The sequence below is a fragment of the Vombatus ursinus genome, unplaced genomic scaffold (assembly GCF_900497805.2).
Source record: "Vombatus ursinus unplaced genomic scaffold, bare-nosed wombat genome assembly UNPS02014168.1, whole genome shotgun sequence".
In the NCBI taxonomy this organism is placed as follows: Eukaryota; Metazoa; Chordata; class Mammalia; order Diprotodontia; family Vombatidae; genus Vombatus; species Vombatus ursinus.
Window position 1 is genome coordinate 2833280 of NW_020953946.1, and position 24459 is coordinate 2857738.

The window sequence follows — 24459 nt, forward strand, 5'->3', positions numbered from 1 at the left end:
ACTTTCTCATAACAATGAAAAGAAAAGCAATTCAACAAAACAAAAGCAGTAAATGTAATAACATACATGTATTTTCCAGGAAATTAAAAAATCTAAAAGGATGGCAGCAAATCATGATATTAATTTTCATGAATATCTAAACCAGTGAAAAATTAAAAGTATAGATTATTGCAAAGATGTAAGCAATAATTAGACTAAGGAAGTGTGGACTTGCAGAGGTGTTTAGGGAATTTGCTTTAATAAACAGGTGTCTTACATTTAACTAATTAAGTTGATAAGCTAATGTCACACAGTGTTAATAAGAACACTGGATTTGGAGTCAAAAGGACCTAGATTCAACGCTGGGATCTGCTACTTTCTTGGGATATTGGGCAAGTCATTTAATTTAGTGTCTCTGCTTTCAGTTTATTCATCTGTAAATTGAAAGCTCAGCTAAAATGATCTGAAGTCCCAGACAGCTTTAAATTGTTTAACAAAATGTAAAAGCTATTTTAAAAACTCAATAATGCTATTTCCAAAGTGCTCAGCAGTACTTGTAAATAGTTTTTTTCCCCCTATTCAAGAAAATAAAACGTTCTAAATCTAAAATCCAGCATTAAAAAGGGTAATGAGTAATGGACTTAGGAGTCAAAACTCCTGTGCTCTGGTCCTGGCTCTGCCCACTTACTATTTCTATTACATTAAGGGAGTCCCAGTTCCTCCTCTGAAGGAGCTGCACAAGATGGTATCTTGTCTCTAGCTCAAGTTCTTAACCTAGAGCTTATGAACTTGTCTTTTTAATACTCTGATAACCACACAGAATTTCTTCTATAATTCTATACATTTCATCATATATTTAAAACCATGATTCTGAGAAGGGGTTCATAAGCTTTGCTGAACTGCCCAAGGAGTCCAGGACACCCACAGAAAAGGTTAAGAGCCCTTGCTTATGTTCTGATTCTTTACCCTAACATTCAAGACTCTCCATCACTGGCTATTTTCAATGCTAGTCAAGATTCAGACTTCCCATTTTGCTGGAACATATCATAATTATTCTTGTCTTTGCTCATATTTCCCCTAATTTGGACCAGAAAATATTCTTCCTCGTTTGCCTTTCTTAGAAAAGTCCTACTTATCCTCCAAAGTACAGCTAAAAATGCATTTCTTCCAAGAAGACTTGCAGGACAGCTACAGTCACTCATATTTACCTCTCCCCTGGACAGAAGTACCTTTTTCTTATTATAATGTATCATACATTTTAGCTTTGAATTTTACAACCCTTTATTGTTCCCGTGGTAGAGAACAGCTTCTTCAAATGCCCTATCCCCAACGTCTTACATTTCTCCTGTAAGAAAAGTCTGCAGCACATACTAAATTTCCAATAAGTATCTGATGAACTGAATCCATTATTAATTAATTTACTTCCTAAATGATTTATTTATAGATAATACAAAGGCAAACTTAGGCCTGGCTGCTTTCTAACGATCAAAATTCCAAATCAGGGAAGTTTTGAATCAACTGACTTTTTGCTTACTTGAAGTAATATTGCTATCACCTAGTGTGAGGAAAATTGTTTGAACAAATATTTTAACTCAACTATAAATATGTTAAGTCTATTATCATTTCATACAATTTTTAAGAGGCACTGTGAAGTAGTTGATTGAGAGCTGATCCTAAAACTATGAAGACTGGGGTTCAGGTCCTACCTCTGACTCACAATGGCTATATAGTCCCTGGGCAAGTCACTTAATCTTGTAATGCTCTAGGCAAAACTCAGACTGGAGATGCAGAGAAGGTGATGACTTGTCCTGGTGGAACAATTTACTCAACAGGGAGTTCCCTATACCAAAATTTTCAAGTACATGCCTTATCCCTATCTTCCTACAATCTGATAGAATTTCTCACCTTGGTCCCATTGAACACATCATTTACGATCAGCTGGCATCCTTCTACTGCACCATCTCCATTAAACTCCAAAGCAATAACAGGACCTAGAAGAAAACCAAAGAACTATTTTATTAATGAAAGGTACTTAATATATATTCTAAAATTAGCTTTTCCTCTCTTCCCTAAGGGAAATATGCAGCACTTTTGAGGGGCAGGGCAAGGGAAAAGTGGTTGAAAGGGTGTGAAGGATGATTACATTACATGGTTAAGACTTCTTCAAATAATTAATGAAGAAATGTATGTAAAGTGCTTTGCAAACATTAAAGCTTTTATAAATATTAGCTATTATTATTACTATCTTTATGGTAGGCAGTAAAACATGGCAAGCAACTTCCATGATGTGGTAGAACTAGTGGTACATTAAGTAATCCTAAGTTTGAATTTGTGGGAGATATTAAAAAATGCCTAGATGTCTTTAGTAAAATCAGATACTATAGAAAGCAATGTAGAAAAAAAGAACAGTGGGAAGAGTTACCCTTAATTCACAGAATAACACAAAGATTAGAAACAAACAGCATTTATGGTTTTCATGTCTTCTATGCACCAAGGTAATGAATGCAGGCAACAATCAAATTTGAAACTTTAACAGAGTAAAATAAATATAATCTCATAGTACTGGTAGGAAGGAATAATGACTGATATATATTAAGGTAAAGATTTTATTCTGGATTCAAATCCCAGGTCTACTTACAAGTCTGTGACCTTCTCTGGTCCTTTTTTTCTTTATAAATGAGGGGGTTGTACTAGCTGGATTCCAAGGTCCCTTTCAGCTTTAAATCTACGACACTAAATATGATTTTAAAAAGAGCAGGAAGGGGCAGCTAGGTGGCGCAGTGGATAGCACACCAGCCGTGGAGTCTGGAGGACGCAAGTTCAAATGTGGCCTCAAGACACTCACTAGCTGTGTGACTCTGGGCAAGTCACTTAACCTGATTGCCTACCCTTCCTTACCCCCAATCCCCAAGGGGAAAAAAAAAAAGAAAATAGCAGTCTTTTGGAAATAGACAATCCCAAAAAACCCTAATGCAATCTTCTGTAACATTAATGGAAATGTTGTCAAAAAGGAAAGAGACAAAAACCTACTCTATTCTGCACTGGTCCAACTGCATCTGAACTGCATTCTTTTCAGTAGTATATGCCACATTTTAAAAGGGCTATTGACAAATCAAAGCGTATCCAAAGAAAAGTAACCAAGATGATAGTAGTTTGAACTGTCACATAATGAATAGTTTTCATCTAGAAGAGAGATCAGAAAACAGGAACCAATGAGTAAAAGGCAGAGTGAGACAGATTTTGACTCACCATGAGGAAGAGACATCCCTTTTCATTATTGGATATCTTAGATTATAAATGATCTTGGGAAGGCTAAAAGGTTAAACTAAATGATCTTCCAACTTTAAGAGTTTATGATTCTATGACTAAATCACTTTAATTTCTATTCATACCCACATGCCCATAACACTTTGTCCATTTCAGAAAAGGAGAAAAAAGTTGTTTTTTAAATCTAAGCCATTATAACCAGCTCTTAATTGTCCTTGAGTAGATTACTCCTGTCAGCCTCAAGCCTCCAACCCCCTTGACATCCAAGCCATGCCTTGGTCCACCAAAGCCAAGCAAAGAGGGAATTAATTCCAGGCACCAAAAAGGTAATGATTGTCTGATAGTATCCCTCCAAGCCTAGTCTCAGACAGCTTTCCAAAAGCCTTATAACTTTTTTTTAGTCTTCTCACTGATAGTGTGTACCTTTCTTTTTCCTTCTATTAACATGAATAATAAAAGATGATTGTGCTTAAAATTCTATTATAAAGGCTTAGTTACACTTTCTATTACAATTTCCGTATTTCATTAAGTTCATTTCAGTTTCAAATTGAACTTGTCAAATTTTTAGCCAGAGTGTAATTATGAGTTGGCCACAGAAAATATGTTCAATTTAATTCAACATGCATTTTTATGAGTACTTACTATGTGCTAAGCATTTCAATAGGCACTGTGAGACAGAAAAATCACATACAAGACAATTTCTGCCCTCAAGGAGTGCATAATCTTGTTGGGAAGACAAGCCTTGTACAGGTGAAATGATTAGGGAACAATGCAAAACGGGATGTAATTAACCACTAAACTGTAATAAAGTATCAAAGCACATGGTACAGAGGAGAACTTTGTGTTGTCTGGATAAAAATAGTTAAGGTTGCAGATTTGTAGGTGTTAGAAATGAACATTTGACTAGAAAGAAGAGATAGAAAAGGCTACAAACCTACAAATACATATGAATAAAGAATAATCAATTTTCTATGTATTTCATGAAAAGTATATTTTTTATAAAGCTAGGAGCAGGACAGGGCTTTCCCGTAACTCTATACCAGGGAGCTTAGTTTCTTTTGTCACAATTTAAAAATACTATACCACAGTACAACTTTGTATAGTGTTATAAAAGCAGTATCCTAATTCCCTCCCTTGAAGAAATTAGACTGGTTTTGCCCTGAAAAACAAGGAAGATATCACAACAATCTTGATTTTAGCCCAGGGGACAAAGGCTCAAGCTTAGCCTCCCTTGATGCAACTTCTGGGAATATGGATCTAACTTTCTGGTCATCAAAGGGCACAGAAGAGCCCACCCAAGTGCAGCTGGGGCCTTTTAGACTTGCTCAACTCCTGAGTCACCACACCCTCCTCTGCTGATCACACCTGATGAGAAGGGTTGCATTTACCTACTCGAAGTGTGAGAGAATCCTTGTTGAATATCTTTTCTATGTTGGGCTAAGTCATTCTTGTTTAAAAAAAAAACTGAAAAACTGTTGAATACTAAAACAAACAAACAAACAAAAAACCTGTTGAATGACTAATGGTCATCCCAACACTGAACCAAGTTCTTGGTTCACCAAGAGAGTCCTGGCCTGAGCCAGGGCTGCCCCTAATCCTCACTTGGTGGACTATGACAATTAGACTTTTCCATTGTTTAAAGGCTTCTTAAAATTCAGATACCAAAATCTACACAGAATGACACAATATGTTATACTCATAGCTGTCATTAATCTATAAACTTTATCCCTCAATTTCCTTATTTATAGAGGGTTAGAGAGCAATTAGGGTTAAGGTTAGGGTTAGAGCGCAATTAGGGTTTAGGGTTCTTCCTCTGATTCTCTCAAGAGTAACAATATCACTGTCAAAAATAAATGTTAAAATATGAAAAAAACACTGAATTTATTTGTAAAATTTTTGTAGAGAAAGTGATATAATAGTTAAGACAGCTTAAAATTAGGTACTTTCTCACTATTTTAGTGTAGCCGTACAACAATGCTTACACATTACAATGATTAGTTTTTCATCAAGAAGATATATTTACAGGCTCACACAGCATTATACCAGCCACTAAAGCAACAATTTAAATAGAGTTTCTTTCTCAGAGGAACTAAACAGAATAAAATAAACAAACTATTTACATCAGGTAATAAAAGGAGCAGCAGTATAAATGAATGCCTGACAGCCAACTTAGGAGACAGACCTGGATTCAAATCCCACTTCTGACACACTGGCCGAGAGACCCTGGACAAATCACATAACTTCAAACTGCCCTAAACAACTCTCTCAGGACTTAAGTTGATGATCTCCATCGGCACAGGAGGGAGTTTCCTCATCAGAAAGTCTCTCTCTTTACCAAAGAAATCATCCCCACCACTGCTGTTACTCTCACCATCCCCACCCCATAAATAATAGTGAACTGATATAGATTATTTTATGTAGGTGGCATTACTCATACAAGCAAATTTTTTTTAACACTGCGAGTGCTAAAAGCAAAAGATATACAATGCATAATCAGAAAAAAAGAAAAGATGGTTAAAAAAATCAACCTGGTTTTCAGTCAAAAAATACTTAAGAGGATGGGAGAATTGCAGATAGTCTTTCAAGGAAAGGAGGAAAGGGACAGTGAGCTGGGAAAGTGAAGGCAATCTAAATAAAAGCTCATCACGAAAAAGGCTCAGACCTGAGTGTTTGCCTCATCAAATGAAAATGGTAACAGGGTTTTGATGCTCATACAATATAAATATTGGGTTAAAAGAAAGAGATTGGTTGTGAATTGAGGGTTTTCAGTACCACTGAGAGTGGGAGGAAAGTTTGAATTGATAGAGAAATAAAGAGTATGATTTTAATAAGCATCCCTACAGGGCAATACAGTAAATGCTTTCAAAGAAAGCCAGAAATTTCTCACTAAAATTTCCTGTTAACTATGGAAGAGGGAAGGGAAAGATTTCAGTACTACAGGCCTATTTTTTTTTTTTTAGTGTTACCTACATCCTCAAAATTCACATGAATAAATCTGATACATTCTGGAACAGACTATAATAATCTTTTCATAACTTATTTACTAACTATTCAATTTTCAGTAAATGAAAGGAAATATATTTCAATAATCACTATTATTTCATAAACAAATGAGAAAGCTTTAAAGGTGCCTATAACCTTTCAGAAAAATGATCATCTTATTTTGCAATCCTACCTATTTGTCAAATAATCATTTTTGAAGTCTATTTCTCTTCCTTTCTTAAAAAGTTATTTTAGCATGGAAATAAAAGGATCACTAACCATGTTTTTGATAATATGTAAATTTTCTCTAAAAGTACCTATGTCTAAATGTTTGATGAGTACAAAGAGAAAGATATTACCTTTAAAGTATATCAAATCACCTTTATTCTTTAAAGTGATTCTTATTTGTTTGCCTTATATTAGAATATTAAAAATTAACTTCAAGCATTTACCATAAGCTCCCCTAAAAGAGTTAAAATTATAACCACTTTCCAACAAAAAAAAGCTGCCAACATATAATCAATTTTGTTTTTATTTCTAACAAACAAGAAATAACTCCTTAGTAAAGTTAGTTGTTCGTGAACCAGCTTTCTGTGGAAAGTCAAACCACCAACTTGCTAGAGCAAAAAACCAATTCATACAAACTCTTAGAAGGATAAAAATTAAAAGAAAAAAAAAGGTTGCACACAATTAAAATAACTCCAACCTAACTTGTTTAAAGAAGCTATTGCCAAAAAATGGGTAAGAGAAGGCAAAACTGGATATCAACCCAAGTTACTCCAATGATTTCATTGCAATTCAGTTGTCATATTAAAGAAAACAGAAGAGCCTAGGAACCTACTCCAATTAGCAATGACTTCTGTGCAAAGCAGAGAGACAATGTACCCAAGTGCCAACACTGACCAAGAATAGAAACTTATCTGTAGGAATCTTACAGATAAAGATGGTGAAAGATTGTAAGCAGTAGGATTTAATAAAACTGAGAAACAGTGGCAGGAAGAACAAGTTTGGATGAAGCTTGGTGAGAAACTGTTGTAAGAGGTTTCTATTATTTTTTTCTTTTATTATTTGGGTCTAGCACTGCCACTAATTGTGAGGAGTCACCTCACCAGCTCAGGCTTTCCCCATGGTGCACTAAAATAGCTGAGACTCCCAATTATTTTGACCAAGATAATAAATGAGACTGGGGTAAAATAAAAGAATTTTCCCAGGCTAGCCCTTCCTAGTGTTTATTGATAAACTGGATCTGATATGACCTTTCCTCTTCAGTTATCTTTGAAATTAAATCTTACAACTGTATCTGTGACTTTTTCCTTTTGGTGGTCATAAATTCCTTTTCTCCTTTCTGGCGGCTATAAATTCAAACTTCTATCTTTCCTTTTTTCCCCCCACCTTGTACTTTTTCCTTTTTAAAAAATTTTTTTTCTCTGATGTAATTGGAGACTATATAAGCTTTAGGAAATCTCTGTTGATTGCTCAGAGTTATTACAAACTCTGAAGAAACATATAATAAACCTGGGTTTTACCTCCTAGATCTCTTTGTGTTGGTAGTGTCAATTAGCAGCAGTACCTATCTAGGAATCCATGGATATTTTCATTAAGACATTATAAAATTCATCCTGAGAGCATTTAAGGATAAAATCAAAAGGACAATGAACAGAAGAAAATGTAAATAATTTATAAAGATTGTTTTATTAAGCTTTTTTTTTAAACCATCAAGGAAGTAGGAGCAACCACATCTGAGCACAAATGTGGTGCCTCCGGTTACCTACCTGATCACCATCCTAAATGTTCATATAAAGGAAGTGAAAATGGTACTTATTCTAGACCAGGCATAATTCAGAACACTGCAATAATTAAGGTTCAAGACTAGAATGCAATGACACCCTTGTGGACCAGAAAAAAAAGGCAATAAAAATAAGATTTAAGATTTTACAAGTGTACAACTGAAATTTTTTAAAAAATTAATCTCCACCACTGCATTCATCAACTCCTACTACACTCTACCACTGGATTCACCAACTCCTACTACAATATATCCACTGAGTGGAAAGGTCCCCAAAATTTTATAGCTGGTCTTTCTATCCCTAAAATAGTCAAAGCAATTCTTACTTCAAAAAAAGTCTAGCATAAGGCTAGGCTGGAGGAGAGGCTTAATACAAAATAACAAAAATATAAAAACAAAATAACAGAACTATCTAAAAAGTACAGTTTCTACAGTAGGGATAATATCAGTTCAGAACAGATAAAAACCACCAGGATGACCCAGGCCTATTGCCAAGATTATCACACCCAGGATACAGATAAACACCTTCAATTCCCATACTAATCCTTGTCAGAGGTCTAGGTGATGTGTATTGAGGTAGCTACGAGGACATAAAGCCTCTTCCATGCAACCTGTCCCAGGACCAAGGCCATGCTATTGGGATTCACCTCATACTCTCACCTCTTCAGTGTTCTCCAGCCCAACAGCCAAAACCGTTCCTTACCTGGGAGCTCCATTGGGGCATAATAGCAATAGGGCTCCATGTTGAGGGATACACCTCCTTTATCTGTGAGTACTGAATGAAGACTCTCTCCTTCTTTTGTGTATAGGTACTCAAGATTACCACTGTCAGCTAAAGGATTCCCTTTCTTCCAGGTGAACTGTCATTTACCATGATTATAAAAAGAATGTTTCAACTCCCCTAGATTATTTAAAAAGCCAAGCTTCTCCCCATAATTCCACCTATGGGGTCCCAAATCATTTCTAGGAAGGAGCCATCCCAACCATTTCAGGGGAAAGAAAACCCATCAATCAAGGGGGACCTGAACAATTGCACAAGTTGTATAGAGCGCTCTGAGGGAACAGAAACTTCCAGGCCTAGGTGACATGCATGGAAGATGGTATCTGATGGGGCTGAAGACAGTTAACTAGAATCATATCTTAAAAAATCCATCTTGGATAAGGAATATCTGGATCAAAGACACTGCTGGACCAGAGAGAGCCCTCCCATTTCTTGAAGTAGTACTGATTTGTTAAAGAGATTGGGAGGTGGGACACTAACCCCAATATTTAGGAGTGTGATGATGAAGTTGTAGTTTTAAAAATCCATTCCAGAGTTCAATGATATCACTTGCCTGAGAATAGTACAATGGATGGAAAACCCAGTAAATACAGGGGCAATAGGCTGAATCTCAGCCCTTCTTCAGGGAAGAATAGGTTCCCTAATCAAATGCAGTTGTATGTGGGCCCATAAGAAAAAAAATATTCCGGAAGAGCTTTGATGGTGGCAGCCACAGTAAAGGACTTAGTGTATTCTGAAAAATCAACAACTGCATTAAGTATAAACCTCTTGCCCTTAAAAGGAGGAAAATGGCCAAGATAATCAATCTGCCAGTAATAAACAGGTCAAGAACCATGTGGAATCACAGCATACAGATCTTTCAAAGTTAGACATTCCAACTGGCACAAGGAACATCTTTCAGCAAAAGTAGCTGCACAGTCCTCAGTTAAGGGGAGCACGTGGTCCTAGATCCATACTGATCACAGACCCAGTCCCTAATCTCTGTTGTTCTTACAAGAGTTCTCCCTATAAAGGTTGGGTAACTTGGTTATTCAGTTCAGCAGAGGGCATGATGCCTCTGATGGGAACTAATGTTTCCTAAAAACTGTTATATATTGGAAGGTTATCAAGAATTTCTCCACTGCTCCTGGCCCTGAAGTAGAAAGTCCTCAATTGCATTCTTTTGTTCTCTCCATGCCCCATTTCATGGCCACCACCCATGGATCAACATAAATAAAAATATTCCTAGGGCAAGACTCTCTTACACACCAGCCACATAACTCACAGCAAGTATGTGCCATGATGCCCATCCCTCAATGTATTCTCTATTATTGAATTAATGGCCACTGACAGTCCAGAGAATTTATGGCAAAAATTGGATGAGAGTTGCAAACAGTAGGCAGGAAGAGGTGAACGGTGATCTGAATCATAGAAGAAAGCATTAACAAGTGAGATCATAGATCCATTAGAGTATATAGGCAATATGTGCAGATAACTGAAACTTTACTGGATTTTTGGCTTCTTCATCTACCAAACTTTTACCACAGTTATGAAGAAGTAGTAAAAAGGGCTTAATTGAACATCACTTCCTCTCTTATGCTATTCTCTAAATAGGGAAATGACTGACAGCAAGAAACCAGCAGAAGATTAATAAATCTATTAAGGGTCTAAAGATCCATTTTTTAATTAATAATAAACTGATCCTTCATACTATCAGTAATATTGTTAGAGGTTGCTAACGAGAAGTGGATCTTAATTCATAAAATTTATGCTCAAAATCTAAAATAAAGAGCTCCATCTTATTTAGTTTATTATTCCCATTTAGTCTTGCTTCATACACAAAGAGACTATGTGATCCTGGGCAAATCACCTAACCTCAGTTCTCTAGGCAACTACAGCTATAAAATGCAGAGAACATGTCAGAATCCAACGGTAAAAGAAATTTCCTCACTTGAGAGCTCCCTATATTAAGCAAGTGACAAGTCCAGTAGTCCCTATTCCTATGCTATCCTTTTTAGTAGCTAACAAAGTTAGTAAAACATGAATATTATACTGCAAGAAAAAGAAGAATCAACATTTACATGAAAATTTTAGGTCAAAGAGAAGATTTTTTTTTTTTTTTTTGGTGTGAGGCAATCGGGGTTAAGTTATTTGCCCAGGGTCACACAGCTAGTTAAGTGTCAGGTGTCTGGTCTGGGGCCAGATTTGAACTCAGTTCCTTCTGACTTCAGAGCCGGTGCTCTATCCACTGCACCACCTAGGTGCCCCCAAAAAGAATATTCAAGAACCCTCTTGAATGGCTGAACTTTGTAATGGGCCAAATTCCACTGATGATTACCATCCAAAACTGAAAACAGAAAAATGCCTTTCCAGGACTTTCCACAGTGTGAATATGTTTAAAATGGTAAAAACCTTGCTAATCTGAAATTGTGTGTGGTGAAAAAGAGGGTGAAATTAAGGCCACTCTGTTTCTCTCAGCAGTATTTAATTTCTAACTTAATCTCAAGGTGGTTCTTTTTTTTTCACTACTTGGAAAAAAAGAACAACACCACAAAAGTAGTATTTGCCAGTGTAAATGAATTCAACTGAGAGCTCCTGGAAGAGAAAATTATCTATTTCCCTATTTAGCTCTATTCCATTTGACATAGGAATGAGGCAACTTACCAAACTAAAGTAAATATAATGGGGAAAAAAACAGGAGCAAGTAATTTATTATAAATTTGTGGTAAGTAGGTGTAGTTTACAATAAATGACAGAATACCCAAGGGGGTCAACTTGGGTTGAAATACTACTTGATTTTTCATCATTTCTTTTAAGGAATATGTAAATTAATTGAAAGCAACATTTCTTAGGTTATTAAATCTAAAGACAGTAAAATATGATGCTTGAATTTAGGTTTATTATTCCTATTAACTACCTCCAATAACAGAACAAAGTACACTCAACTGGGAAAGACAGAGTATTTACAACATTTTCATACTTCAAGGAGCTGAACAGAAAGTTGAGATATATTCAGGTCAGTTCCTAAAACAGATAATTTGGTTGACTTGCTTACAGTTTCAAAAGCTTCATGAGCTGTCACCAAAAAAAAAAAAAAAACCAATTACCTTCATATTCATGGCATTATATAGAGACGTATGATTTCTATCTCTGCCTTTCAAGAAGAAGCTAAAATATATTAGAAACAATTCAAAGATAGCTAGCTAGGCACTAGCTATCAAAGCTTAAAACTGCACTAAGACTTTTGAGACACCCTGTATACAAAGATAAGGACTGGACTGGCGATTTCATTGGTGTAGAAAGCTCCCAGTGACACAGCTTCTCTACTGATGCGAGTCAGGTCCTATTGGGCAAATTACAGTCAGAGAGCTGTCTAGAGCCCTGAGAGTGTTGGTAGGTAATGTAAGTTCTATTTTGGACATGATGCGATCGAGGTGTCTCCAGAATATCCTGTTTAAGATGTTCAGTAGACATTTGGTGATGTGGGACTGAAGATCAAGATGTGGAAGCTTCTATAACTTGTTTCACAATGCTCAAAAACACTCTGTAAAAAGGCCATAAAACCCAGAACCCCAGACAGGACCCCCAGGCTCTAGCCTTGCCTAAAAGAACTTACTATGTGATGATGTTGTGTATCTAAGAGCCCAGAATTAGTTCTAACAGCTAAAATTTGCAAAGGCATATTTCAATTAAATATAAAAAAGAATTTAGGTAGTGAATCTTCTGTCCCTCAAAGTATTTAAGCAGAAAAATCTCCCTGTAATAAGGAAGATTATTCCACTGGCAGGAAAGTTACACTAGATCTGACTTCTCATGGCCTTTTCAACTCTGGCTCTATTATGCAATTATACAAATGCAGATATTTTATGTATTAGTTTTCCTAGGGTAGTTCCATCCAGTTTCCGTAACTTAAATTATCCCCGAGTTCTTGTGTAGCACCATTATTATTTATAAATGTCATTCTGTTAAATTTCTATGGGACTAATCATTTGAACCACAGAGTTCAAAACAAATTAAAGCATATTACAAATTTGCTCTGGAATATCAAGAGATGTCTGATAAAATTTTAGGTGAATAGAAAAAGATTTTTAAACATTCCCTCCCTCATAAGCAACTAAATTGTACCCTAACTCTTGTCATGGAAGCATCAGTTACAAATCTGGAACAGATATCCCAAGTCTCATTTCCATGTGCACAAAAGACATTTTTCAATACCAAATTTCATGGAAAAATCTGATACCTAAGAAACGTTAATTTGTGAGGCTCAAGTGTGCAAAGGTAATTTTAGATACGTCAAGACAATATACATAAAATATGTATTCTCAAATTTGACCTATTATAGTATTCTTATGTCTTTCAAAGCTTAGGCTCCTTCAGGGCAGGAACTCTATCACCTCTTTTGCCACTTCTATAGCTTCCCAATATAAAATGTGTTGGTTATTCAGTGAGGTAAACAAAGTAAAAAGGCGTTTCATTTATTAACACAATAGAATAAAGGAAAATCACTGCCTCATCACCAGAAAAGCTTTCTGAAGGACAAAAGAATTTCACAAGTTTTGAACAACTATAAGGAGATAACTTGGGAGAACTGAGGAAGGGAAGAATATTCAAGGCAAAGCAAGAATCCCACAGAATCAGAAATGAGTCCAGTGGGTACTACATGTACATATAAGAATTGAAGTGGATTGGCCCCAGCCAAAATTACCATTAAGATAATTTTGTGTATAATTAGATTTTCTCATATAATCTATTAAACCCCCCTCCCCCCGCCAATTTTACCTTTTTCCAGTAAAGGAATAAAATCAGGTGCTCTTCCTTGGAAAACTCTCTGAGCATCCTCAGGTTTCATTGATACTTCCTTTGTCTGAACCAGCAAAAAACCTTTGCTAAGCATCTATTGAAAATAGAAATATTTAGATTTTAAAATGGCTACCAGATACTAAGTTGAGGACCAAAATGTGACTTTTACTTTTAATGCTATTTTTTTATAAAGTTGGTTGAGGAAAAGAAAAAGATAAAGAAAAAAAAAAAGTTTCTCACCTCATCAATTAGTTTCCTGGCATTTGCAGTAGTATAATCACCAGCAAATAAAACAGCCAAACAGGATTCATCACTATTCTTGTGCCTCTGACCCCGAGTTATTGGAACAATGCTCCTACTGGCATCTGTAGAAATTCGTACAGCTTTGAGCTCTTCAAGAGTAGGTAGAGGAACATAGTCCTGAACCACTGCATCCTCTGACAGGAGGCTCCAATTGTTTTCTCCTGACACAGGTGTAAAGTCATGGATGTTACTCCATGTGTTATTGAAGATGCTCAGTCCTGCATCTTTGAACTGAAAAGCTAGCTCAGGATAATAAAACTGAAAACAGCCAAACTTGATATTTGCTGAGGACTCAATAATGGGTTGTGTGGCACAACACAAAAAGACTTCTAGCTTTCTACAATCCCGAGTACGAAATTGCTGGCAGGCTACTATGCACTTGCAATCTCTGCAATTCCGGAAAAAGACACTGCCTTTTATAGGTCCCAGAAATATTCTGCAGTTTGTACAATCATCAATAGTGATTGTAGCAGAGTGATCAAAGATGTAGATGTTGCAGTTCTCACAGTCTTGAATGACAAACTGCTGTCCTGCAACTTTCCCAGGTAAGCGACCTACTGTTTCATCCTTCAAGCCATTAAACATATAGTCTTTTGGATCAACCTGGAGGAACAAAACAAATAAAAAGTTTAAATTTTAAATGTTATTGAAAAAGGGTGGGGAACCAATGTTCAGTTCCCTTCTTTTTGTTTCTTAAGTATCAACAAATAAAAATTAAGCACATCAGTCCTATGACTAACCTCCAGTCTCTTAATTCCTAGTTTTGATTTCACTTAGTCTGGACTCCAGAGTCACAGAATTTCCCTTGGAATCACTCCACCACTTGACATTCCATGGTATTTATAGTGCTAATCTCCAATCCTGAGTAACTCTCACTGTCCATTTCTCACCTACTCAATAATAAGATCCCCGAGGGCAGGGACCACCATTTTTGTCTTTGTAGTCTCAGCTCCCAGTCCACTGCCTTTTGCTTTAATAAATGATTTTTAAACTTGAAAGGCTGCTCAATGTTGCTAAATAAAGCCACAAAAATCATTATGATTGGGTCCAATACTCAATCAACAAGAATTTACTAAGTGCTTATTATGTGCCAGGTACCGTGCAATCCTCAATTCATCTCTTTCAATATATATTTTTTAATAATCTATAATAAGTCCTGGAGGAAGATACTTCAATATCAGTGAAGTGATGAAAGGGGAAATAAATCAGAGTCTCTGTACTCTCGAAGCCTTATAATCTTGTAGAGGAATACAATAAAAATATTTATACTACAAAATGTGATGTGTCTAAACAAAGACCTACAAATGATCTAAGGAAGGAGATCACATGTGATTGAGGAAAACAAGAGGAAAAAACACATAAAGAAGGTACCATGTGAGCTGGACCTCAAATGCCAAGAAGAATTTCAATGAAAATGGGGAAAGAAGATAAGAATATTCCTGGTATAAGCAAAGGCATGAAAGTTGAAAAGAGGGAACTGATAGTCCAATTTGACTGGTCCATAAAATATGGAGAAGGTAGTTTAATGTCTTTTGAAAGGTAGGATGGTACCAAATTATGGAGAACCTTGAAAAATGGGCCAAGAAAAGTTTGGACTTTATCCCGTAGGTAACATGGAGCAAAATCAAAGTGAACAGGATTGACATGATTAGATCTTTGTAATAAGGAAGATTAATCAGGCAGCACCATGACTTCAACTTGTTGACATTCTTCTTTATGTACCTCAAAACCTAACCCAGACCCTTTTACTTTCACAAGATAACTATGCCCCCTGCTTTAATAAGAATTAAAGACTTTAGATATATCTCCTTCAAGATATCTCTTCCTATTTTCACAAAAATTCCTTTCACAAAACTAACACTTTCCACTGGGAATCGAGTGGCTGATCAGAGGGGGATTGCAGGGATCTCTCTGCTGGTGCAGGATTTTCTTGCTTTGCCCGTGCTTAGATCTGGGTCACAGTTCTGGATGGCGGTCCTGGGGGGAGGAGGAGCACTGGCACAGTGGAGTTTGTAGTGGCAGTGGAGAGGAAATCCTACTCACATTCCAAGACAGAAAAGAGTGCTTGTGGTCACTCACAGAACAGAGCACATGCCAGGAAAGGATTAAACACCTCACCCTTGATCACAGTACCGTGGAAGAACTGAAAATTTACAGGTCCCTAGAAATCTCTGAAAAAGCTGCACAAACCCCTGAAGCTTGGGACAGTACATTCCCCACACTGGAAACAGACCCCTACCTTAACAAAGAGTTTATAACTCAAGTAATTGGCAGGAATCATGAGCAAGCAGTACAAAAAGAGTCAGACTATATTATCTTACTTTGGTGACAAAGAATATCAAAACATACAACAAAGCCAAAGCTCCTATATCCAAAACCTCCAAGAAAAATATGAATTGGTCCCAGGCCATGGAAAAGGATTTTGAGGAGCAAGTAAGAGAAGCAGAGGAAAAACTGAGAATGATGCTAAAAGAGACCCAAAAAATACTGAAGAAAATAACACCTCAAAAAATAGCCTAACCCAAATGGCAAAAGAGGTCCAAAAAGCCAATGAGGAGAAGAATGCCCTCAAAAGCAAAACTGGCCAAATGGAAAAGGAAGTCCAAAAGATTACTGAAGAAAATACTTCCTTAAAAATTAGAATACAGCAGTTGGAAGCTAGTGACTTTATAAGAAATCAAGACACTGTAAAACAAAACCAAAAGAATGAAAAAATAGAAAACAATGTGAAATATCTCACTGGAAAAACAACTGACCTGGAAAATAGGTCCAAGAGAGATAGTTTAAAAATTATTGGACTATCTGAAAGCCATGATCAAAAAAAGAGCCTAGACATCATCTTTCAAGAAATTATCAGGGAAAACTGCCCTATTTTAGAACCAGAGAGCAAAATAAAAATTGAAAGAATCCACCAATCATCTCCTGAAAGAGATCCCCAAAGGAAAACTCCTAGGAATATTGTAGCCAAATTCCAGAATTCCCAGGTGAAGGAGAAAATATTGCAAGCAGCCAGAAAGTAACAATTCAAGTATTGTGGAAACACAATCAGGATAACACAAGATTTAGCTGCTTCTACATTAAAGGACCACAGGACTTGGAATATAATATTCTGGAGGACAAAGGAGATAGGATTACCACCAAGAATCACCCACCCAGCAAAACTGAGTATAATCCTTCAGGGGAAAAAATGGTCATTCAGTGCAATAAAGGACTTTCAAGCATTCTTGATGAAAAGACCAGAGCTAAATAGAAAATTTGACTTTCAAATACAAGACTCAAGAGAAACATGAAGAGGTAAACAGGAAAGAGAAATCATAAGGGACCTATTAAGATTGAACTGTTTACATTCCTGCATGGAAAGATGATATTTGTAACTAATGAGACCTTTGTCAGTATTAGGGTAGTTGGAGGGAAAAATTTATATGTATGTATATATACAGATAAATAGAGGGCACAGGGTGAGTTGAAGAGGAAGGGGTGATATCTGAAAAATAAAATTAAGGGATGAGAGATGATTATACTGGGAGAAGGAGAAAGGGAGAGGTAGAATGGGGTAAATTATCTCACATGAAACAAACAAGAAAAGGCTTTTATAGTGGAGTGGAAATAGGGGAAGGTGAGAAGAAATGAGTGAATCTTATTCTCGTAGGATTTGGCTTGAGGGAATAATACACAATTCGGTATGGAAATCTATATTACCCTTCACGAAAATAAAGGGGGAAGGGTACAAGAAAGCAGGGGGATGATAGAGCGGAGGGCAGATTGGGGGAGGGGATAATCAGAAGCAAACTCTTCTGAGGAGGGACAGGGTCAAAAGACAGAATTGAATAAATGGAGGGTGCGATAGGATGAAGGGAAATATACTTAGTTTTTCACAACATGACTACTATGGAAGTGTTTTGCATGACCTCACATGTATAACCTGTATCAAGTTGCTTGCCTTTTCAATGAGAATGGGTGGGGAGGGAGGGAGGGAGGGAGAAAACTGTAACCCAAAGTTTTAAAAACTCATGTTAAAATAAAATAAAATAAAATAAAATGGATAACTTTGATTACATTAAATTGAAAAGTTTTTGCACAAACAAAGCCAATGTAACCAAGATTAGAAGGAAAGTAGAAAATTGGGAAAGATTTTTTACAACCAGTCTCTCTGATAAGGGCCTCATTTCTAAAATATAGAGAATTAAGTCAAATTTATAAGAACACAAGTAATTCCCCAATTGATAAACGGTCAAAGGATATGAACAGGCAGTTCTCAGATGAAGAAATTAAAGCCATCTATAGTCATATGAAAAAATGCTCTATCCCACATGCACAAAAATATTTATAGCAGCTCTTTTTGTGGTGGCAAAGAATTGAAAATTGAGAGGATGATCATCAATTGGGGAATGGTTGAACAAGTTGTGGTATATGAATGTAATGGAATACTATTGTGCTATAAGAAATGATGAACAGGCTGACTTCAGAAAAACCTGGAAAGACTTGTATGGTCCGATGATGCCAAGCGAAATGAGCAAAACCAGGAGAAAGTTGTATAGAGTAACAGCCACATTGTGCGATGACTAATATTGATAGACTTAACCCTTCTCAGCAATACAAGGATCTAAGACATCTCCAAGGGTCTCATGATAGAAAATGCTATCCACATCCAAAGAAAGAACTGTGGAGTTTGAATGCAGATCAAAGCATACTATTTGCTATTTTTTTTCCTTCTGTTGTGTTTTGTTTCCTCTTCCTGGTAGTTCCTCCTATTGGTTCTAATTCTTACTTACAATATCACTAATGTGAAAATGTTTAATAAGAATGTATATGTATAGCCTATATCAGATTGCGCACCATCTTGGGGAGGAAGAGAAAATTTTTTTAAAAAGCTTATGGAAGTGATTGTTGATAATTCAAAATAAATCAATTGAAAAAAAAAAAAAAAGAAGCTGAGGCAGAAAAAGATTGAGTTGCCCAAAGTCACATAAGGAATAAGGATAGAAAGTTGAAAAAATTTAAATAAATTTTTGTCATTGCCTTCTTTTTTTTTTAATTTTATATTACCCTAGGTATCCCCAGCACCTCTCCTCCCACTTCCCAGAAAGCCAGCCCATTTATAAACAGTAATTTTTAAAGTTTAAAAAACAATGGAAAAGGAAAAAAGGAAAACCTTAAAAAAGGAAAAAAAAATTCTGCACCATTGATCAATACATTGAAAAAGTCTAAAATGTGCAATGTGAAACACCTGTGGATCCCACACCTCCACAAAAAGAGTGTCTCATATTTCTTCTTTTGGGTCATGCTTGAACTTTATCATTTTGCTTCACTTTTATGTTTTGGTATGTGGCTGTTCTTTCTATTATATTGTTGTGGTTATTGTGTATACTGTTTTGTTGTGGTTTTTTTTTTTTGGAGGGTGGCTCTGTTTGATGACTTCCCAGGATTGGAGTCTCTCCTTTAAAGAATATGGGCATTTTGGTTACTTTATTTGCAAAATTCTAAATTGCTTTCCAAAATGGCTGCACCATTTCACAGCTCCATCAACAATGTATTCATTTGCTTATCATCCCACAGCCCCTCCAATACTGTCTAATGCCACTTTTTGGTCATCTCTGCCAATTTGCAGGTATGAGGTAACACCTCAGTTGTTTTAATTGCATTTAATAATAACAGCTATCATTTCTATAGCACTTACTATGTGCTAGACACTGCACATTTGATATAACGATAATATAATATTATTTAATCCTCACAATAGCCCTGGGAGGTAGATGATGTTATTACTACCCCCATTTTACAGATGAGGAAAACTAAAGCAAAGAGAGTTAAATGACTTGCCCAGGATTACACAGCTAGCAAGAGTCTAAGGCTGGATTTGAACTCAAATTGTCCTGACTCCGGGCCTAGCGCTCTATCTACTGTGCCACCTAGCTGTTCCAATGTGATCTGGAACATTTTTTCATATGGTTGCAAATACTTTGCAATTCTTCCTTTGAGAACTGTTTTCATATCCTTTGACCATTTATCTACTGGATAATGGTGATATATATCTAGATATAGACATATCTGTATAAATTGTTCATTTATTTTAGATTCAACTCTTATCAAAGAAATTAGATACTAAGATTCTTTTTTCCTAATCAACTGCTTCCTTTTTTAGCCTAGGTGCATTAATTTTGTCTGTGTGGAAGCTTTTTAGTTTCATGTAATCACAGTGGTCTATTTTATCTTTTATAATTGCCTCTATCTCTTGGATGGTTAGGAATGCATTGCCTACCCATAGCTGTGAGGAGTACATGAACTGCTTAACTTCTAATTAGTAGCTTTTGGGATACAATTCAACCACACTGGAAAGCAATTTTGAACTATGTCCCCAAAGCTATAAAATTGTGCATACCCTTTGACCCTGTAATATCTCTACTAAGTCTATTCCCCAAGGAGAGCAAATAAAGGGTAAAAGGACTCATATGTACAAAATTATTTACAGTGGTTCTTTATGTGGTGGCAAAAAATTGGAAACTGAGAAGATACCAATCAATCAGAGAATTCCTGAACACATTATGTTATATGAAAGTGATAGAATACCATTTTGTTGTAAGAAATTATGAAAAGAGTTGCTTTTATGGAAAACCTAAGAAGACCTATATGAACTGATACAAAATAAACTAAGCAGAATCAGAACAATCTAAACAGTAACAGCAATATTGTAAAGAAACTCTCTGATAGACATGATTCCACCATAATTCCAAAGGACTCGATGAAAAATGCTATTTCGAGATAGAGAACTTGGACTCAAGAGGCCATACTGAAGCATATTTTTTTTCTTTCTTTCTCTCTCTCTCTCTCTTTTTTCTTGGGTGGGGGGAGAGTAACATTTCTAATGTAGAAATTTGCTTTGTATAACTATATATATTTGTAAAGGGTTTTATTTTTCTTGCCTTCTCAATGGGTAGGGCAGTGGAAAGAGGGAAGGAAAAAATTTGGAAATATATGTATTATTTTTAAGGAGCTGCTAAAGCTTAAAAAAAAAAGATCCTATGGCTAACCTGGTGATGAGCTCTTCTGTACTTAGCTTGACATGAAATCCATAATCAGACTTAACAGTCCATTGTTCAAAGCCCTATCTAGGACCTAGAGAGGACTTAAGAGAATTTTTTCCACTAGTATAACCTTTAAAAACCCAAGGACACCTCCATAAAGCATCAGAATGGAATTTTAGAAGCAGTGTATGAATATTTTTAGTCTACCTTTAGAATGGAGTCACACACATAATTTTTTCCTTTGTATTTCTTTTAGCTATTCTTACACATGCTTAAAAAAAAAAAGGCCTATAACACTACTTAAGCTCCAGAAATAGAATCCAGTACAACATAAAAACAGATCCCATCATTAGCCCTGTTTGCAAGTCAAAATCTTGTGATCCTAATCAAGAGACATAATATAACATCTCTAATTTATAGACAAGAAAAATACTAAAAAGTCAACTGATTTAGCTATGTTACATAGTAACTCGAGCTTTAGGCAATCTGATCCTAACCATAATTCAAAAGCCTTTAAGTGTAAGTATTAAGTCCAAAGCGAACTTCAGCTAAACTCTACATGTACACACATACATATTCATGTTTTTATTTACACACAACCTGTGTGTTTAAGTGTGTTGTATTTGTGTGGTTGAACAAGTATCTTCATAAGTCCTAATCTACAATTAACTTTTCTCCTTGGTATGCATTGCACTCTGCTGGTACATAGTTGCTCCACATTTTCAGTTTTTACTTGAAGAGGATTTTGTACTAATTCTCAAGAATACTATAAACAGCTTCTATAACTAATCTTCTTAAATCGATATTGTTTCAAATAAAAAGATAAATACATATACACATATGTGCATATTTATGCACACAAACATATAAAACATTTATACATATAATTGTACAGTGTGTATGTGCACCCAGGCTTCTAAATTCCAGTGAATGAGCCACAATTATTCATCTAGTTAGAGTTAATAACAAAATATTGTTCACGTCTGTCACTATTCAATGATCTTTCAGTAATACATCTATTAATGAAAATGATGTGGTCAGAGAAAGTGCACTATTTTCAGAAACTTTACAACCAGAAGTAAAAATCTAATAAGCAGTGGAAATATAACTTCAGAGAAACAGAAAAATGGTTTTTGGTAAGAATATATATTTTTAAAAATAAGATTACAGGTGTGATTCATAAAAGGTAGCCTTTAATGTTGAAACTCTACAGCTCAAGCTGTTCCTCCTATCTGGAACGCCCTCCTTACTTATTTAAATCCAACCTTTTTATCAAGGCACAATTTAAGTCCCCCTTTTCCCCCCAAAAGCTTTCTTCAACGGCTCTGACATACATTGATCTCTCTCATCTGACATCTTATAGCACTTATAATCCCCCCCACTTGATTTGCTGCCTCCCTTACAATATCTTTAATTTTCTAAACTCTGATGGCACAGATTATGACTGTTTTACCTATCCCACAGAGATGCTTTAAGTACCATTTAACATCTACACACATAAAAGCACTGTGAAAGTTATTAACAGGTACAAGAGAGTATTATTTTTCTTTATTTTGTAATCCATACAACACTTAGCTGATTGCTAGGTACACAATAACAGATACTCCTTGCTGAATAGTATTAAATTATACAAAAATTTTTTTTAAAGTATAAGAGGATTTAATTTATACTTCTTGCTAAAAACATATAAAAGGTTGAGCCAACTACAGGACAAAAATGCTTCAGCCAGTGGCGCCCTGGGGCCTCTGTGAGGTCACGGTGCTGGCGAAAGCGCAATGAGGAAGCCAGGCAGCAATCCTTGCTTTATTCTGCCCTAACCTCTTCCACCAAGCTTATCTACATATATTTTATGGGTCTAATTCTGATGACTACCTACCTAGAAGATTCAGACAATGACCTGGATATCTGATGGTGCTGATGGACTATGAATCCTGACTAACCTTGACCTACTACCTACCTGCAGCTATACAGTATACAGTCACACTTCAGGTTGTAGATTATGTTCTGAAATCCGTGTGAAAACCGCAAAGTGATACAGTTAAAATCACCCTCAAAATGACTCATAAAATACGTTATAGTATCTTTAAGCAGTTACAGCTGGAAAGGAGCTAGGGTCTCTTTGAAGGAAGGCAGTCTCCCTTAGAAAGTGAAGAAAGTGAAGTTGTTACTATAGAAATAATTGAAAATAAATTTTATTTTTCATTATAAAAAAACATATAAAAGGTCTTATCTACATCTCACTTAATACAAATCAAAATAATCTCTTCCAATTCTTCCCTCTTACTTTTGAAGCTATCAAATAACCCATTAGTTCAGGTTTACCATTAAGAATTGGAAGGTTTCCATTTTTGCTTTATATATTCTGCCTCCTTCACAGATGTACTCTGTAAAAGAATGAGCAGTGTTTCCAAGGCTCCAGTAACAACCACTAAAAACAACAGTGAAAGTTGTCTGTTTCCAATACTTCCATTTTAGATCAGAAGTTACTTACAAAAGAGATCAAACCTTCATCGTCCCATTCCAGCTCAAGAGCTCAAGTGTTGGTAGTGGTAGCAGAAGTGTGTAATTAAAGAAAAACTTACTAAAAAGAAATCCTTTCCTTCACTAAATCGATATGTCAACAAGTTGTAAAAAGTTACATTAAAAAAAACAATTTCAAACTGTGAAACTTCATGACACCCAAAAATGTCTGACTCATTGCTTAAAATAATTCAAACAGTTATTGCGGTAGGCAATGTGATATAAATGGAAAGATCGCTAAATCTGGAGTAAGAGGACACGAGTATGAATTGAACTTTTGATGTTTTACATAACCTGCATGACCATATACAAGCTACTTCACCTGTCAGCGCCTCAGTCTCCTCAATAAAATGAAGAAGTGGGACTAGATAGATTGCTTCCTAAGGTCTTTCTGGTTCTAAATCTATCATCCTATGACGAATCTGATAAAATTGTAATACATTGCAATAAATCATCATGAAGAATTTTTATTTAATATAAATGTATTTTCAAAAGGAACTCAATTTGTTATAATTTCCAAACATTTAGCCCAGTACACAGTGGAATTTCTCTAAACATTCTTACACAGCCAGCTATTTAACATCTTTTTTTTATTAGATTTTACCTTTTGGGCAATTTGCATGAATTTCTTTGCTCAATAGTTGAGAAAGAGAGCTTTGAATATCCCAGACCTCTGACAAACAAACTCAAAACACTTTGGAGATTAGATTTTTAAGCTACCAAACTTACAGAAAAGAAAATGTAAAGAGATTTAGTTCATTTCCAAAAGCTAGGAGTTTTAGTCCTCAAATACCTTTTATATGCTATACAGCACCAAGTGGTGCTATGAAGCAACGATTAAGTTTCCATGGTAACCAAAACACTGTGATAAGCCTCTGAGCCAAAACAATTATATTTTTAAACAAACAGAAAAGATAAAACTGTACTCTCAGATTCATCCCTGCCCTTTCCCTTTAATGACCTAAAACTCCAAAAGAATATTATGTTTAACTATTATGTAATTCAAATGCCTTTTCAAACCAGTTGAACAGTTAACAATA

General features: G+C 35.7%; 1 protein-coding gene across 1 annotated transcript in view; it reads right to left on the reverse strand.

The window, feature by feature from the left end:
• RP2 (RP2, ARL3 GTPase activating protein) overlaps positions 1-24459 on the reverse strand; it is a 42300-nt gene that overhangs the window by 3641 nt on the left and 14200 nt on the right. The window contains exons 2-4 of the mRNA XM_027859478.1: positions 13815-14480; positions 13554-13668; positions 1885-1970 (exon numbers count right to left, since the gene is read on the reverse strand). Coding sequence (XP_027715279.1) covers positions 1885-1970; positions 13554-13668; positions 13815-14480 — 867 coding nt within the window. The remainder of the gene's footprint in view (positions 1-1884; positions 1971-13553; positions 13669-13814; positions 14481-24459) is intronic.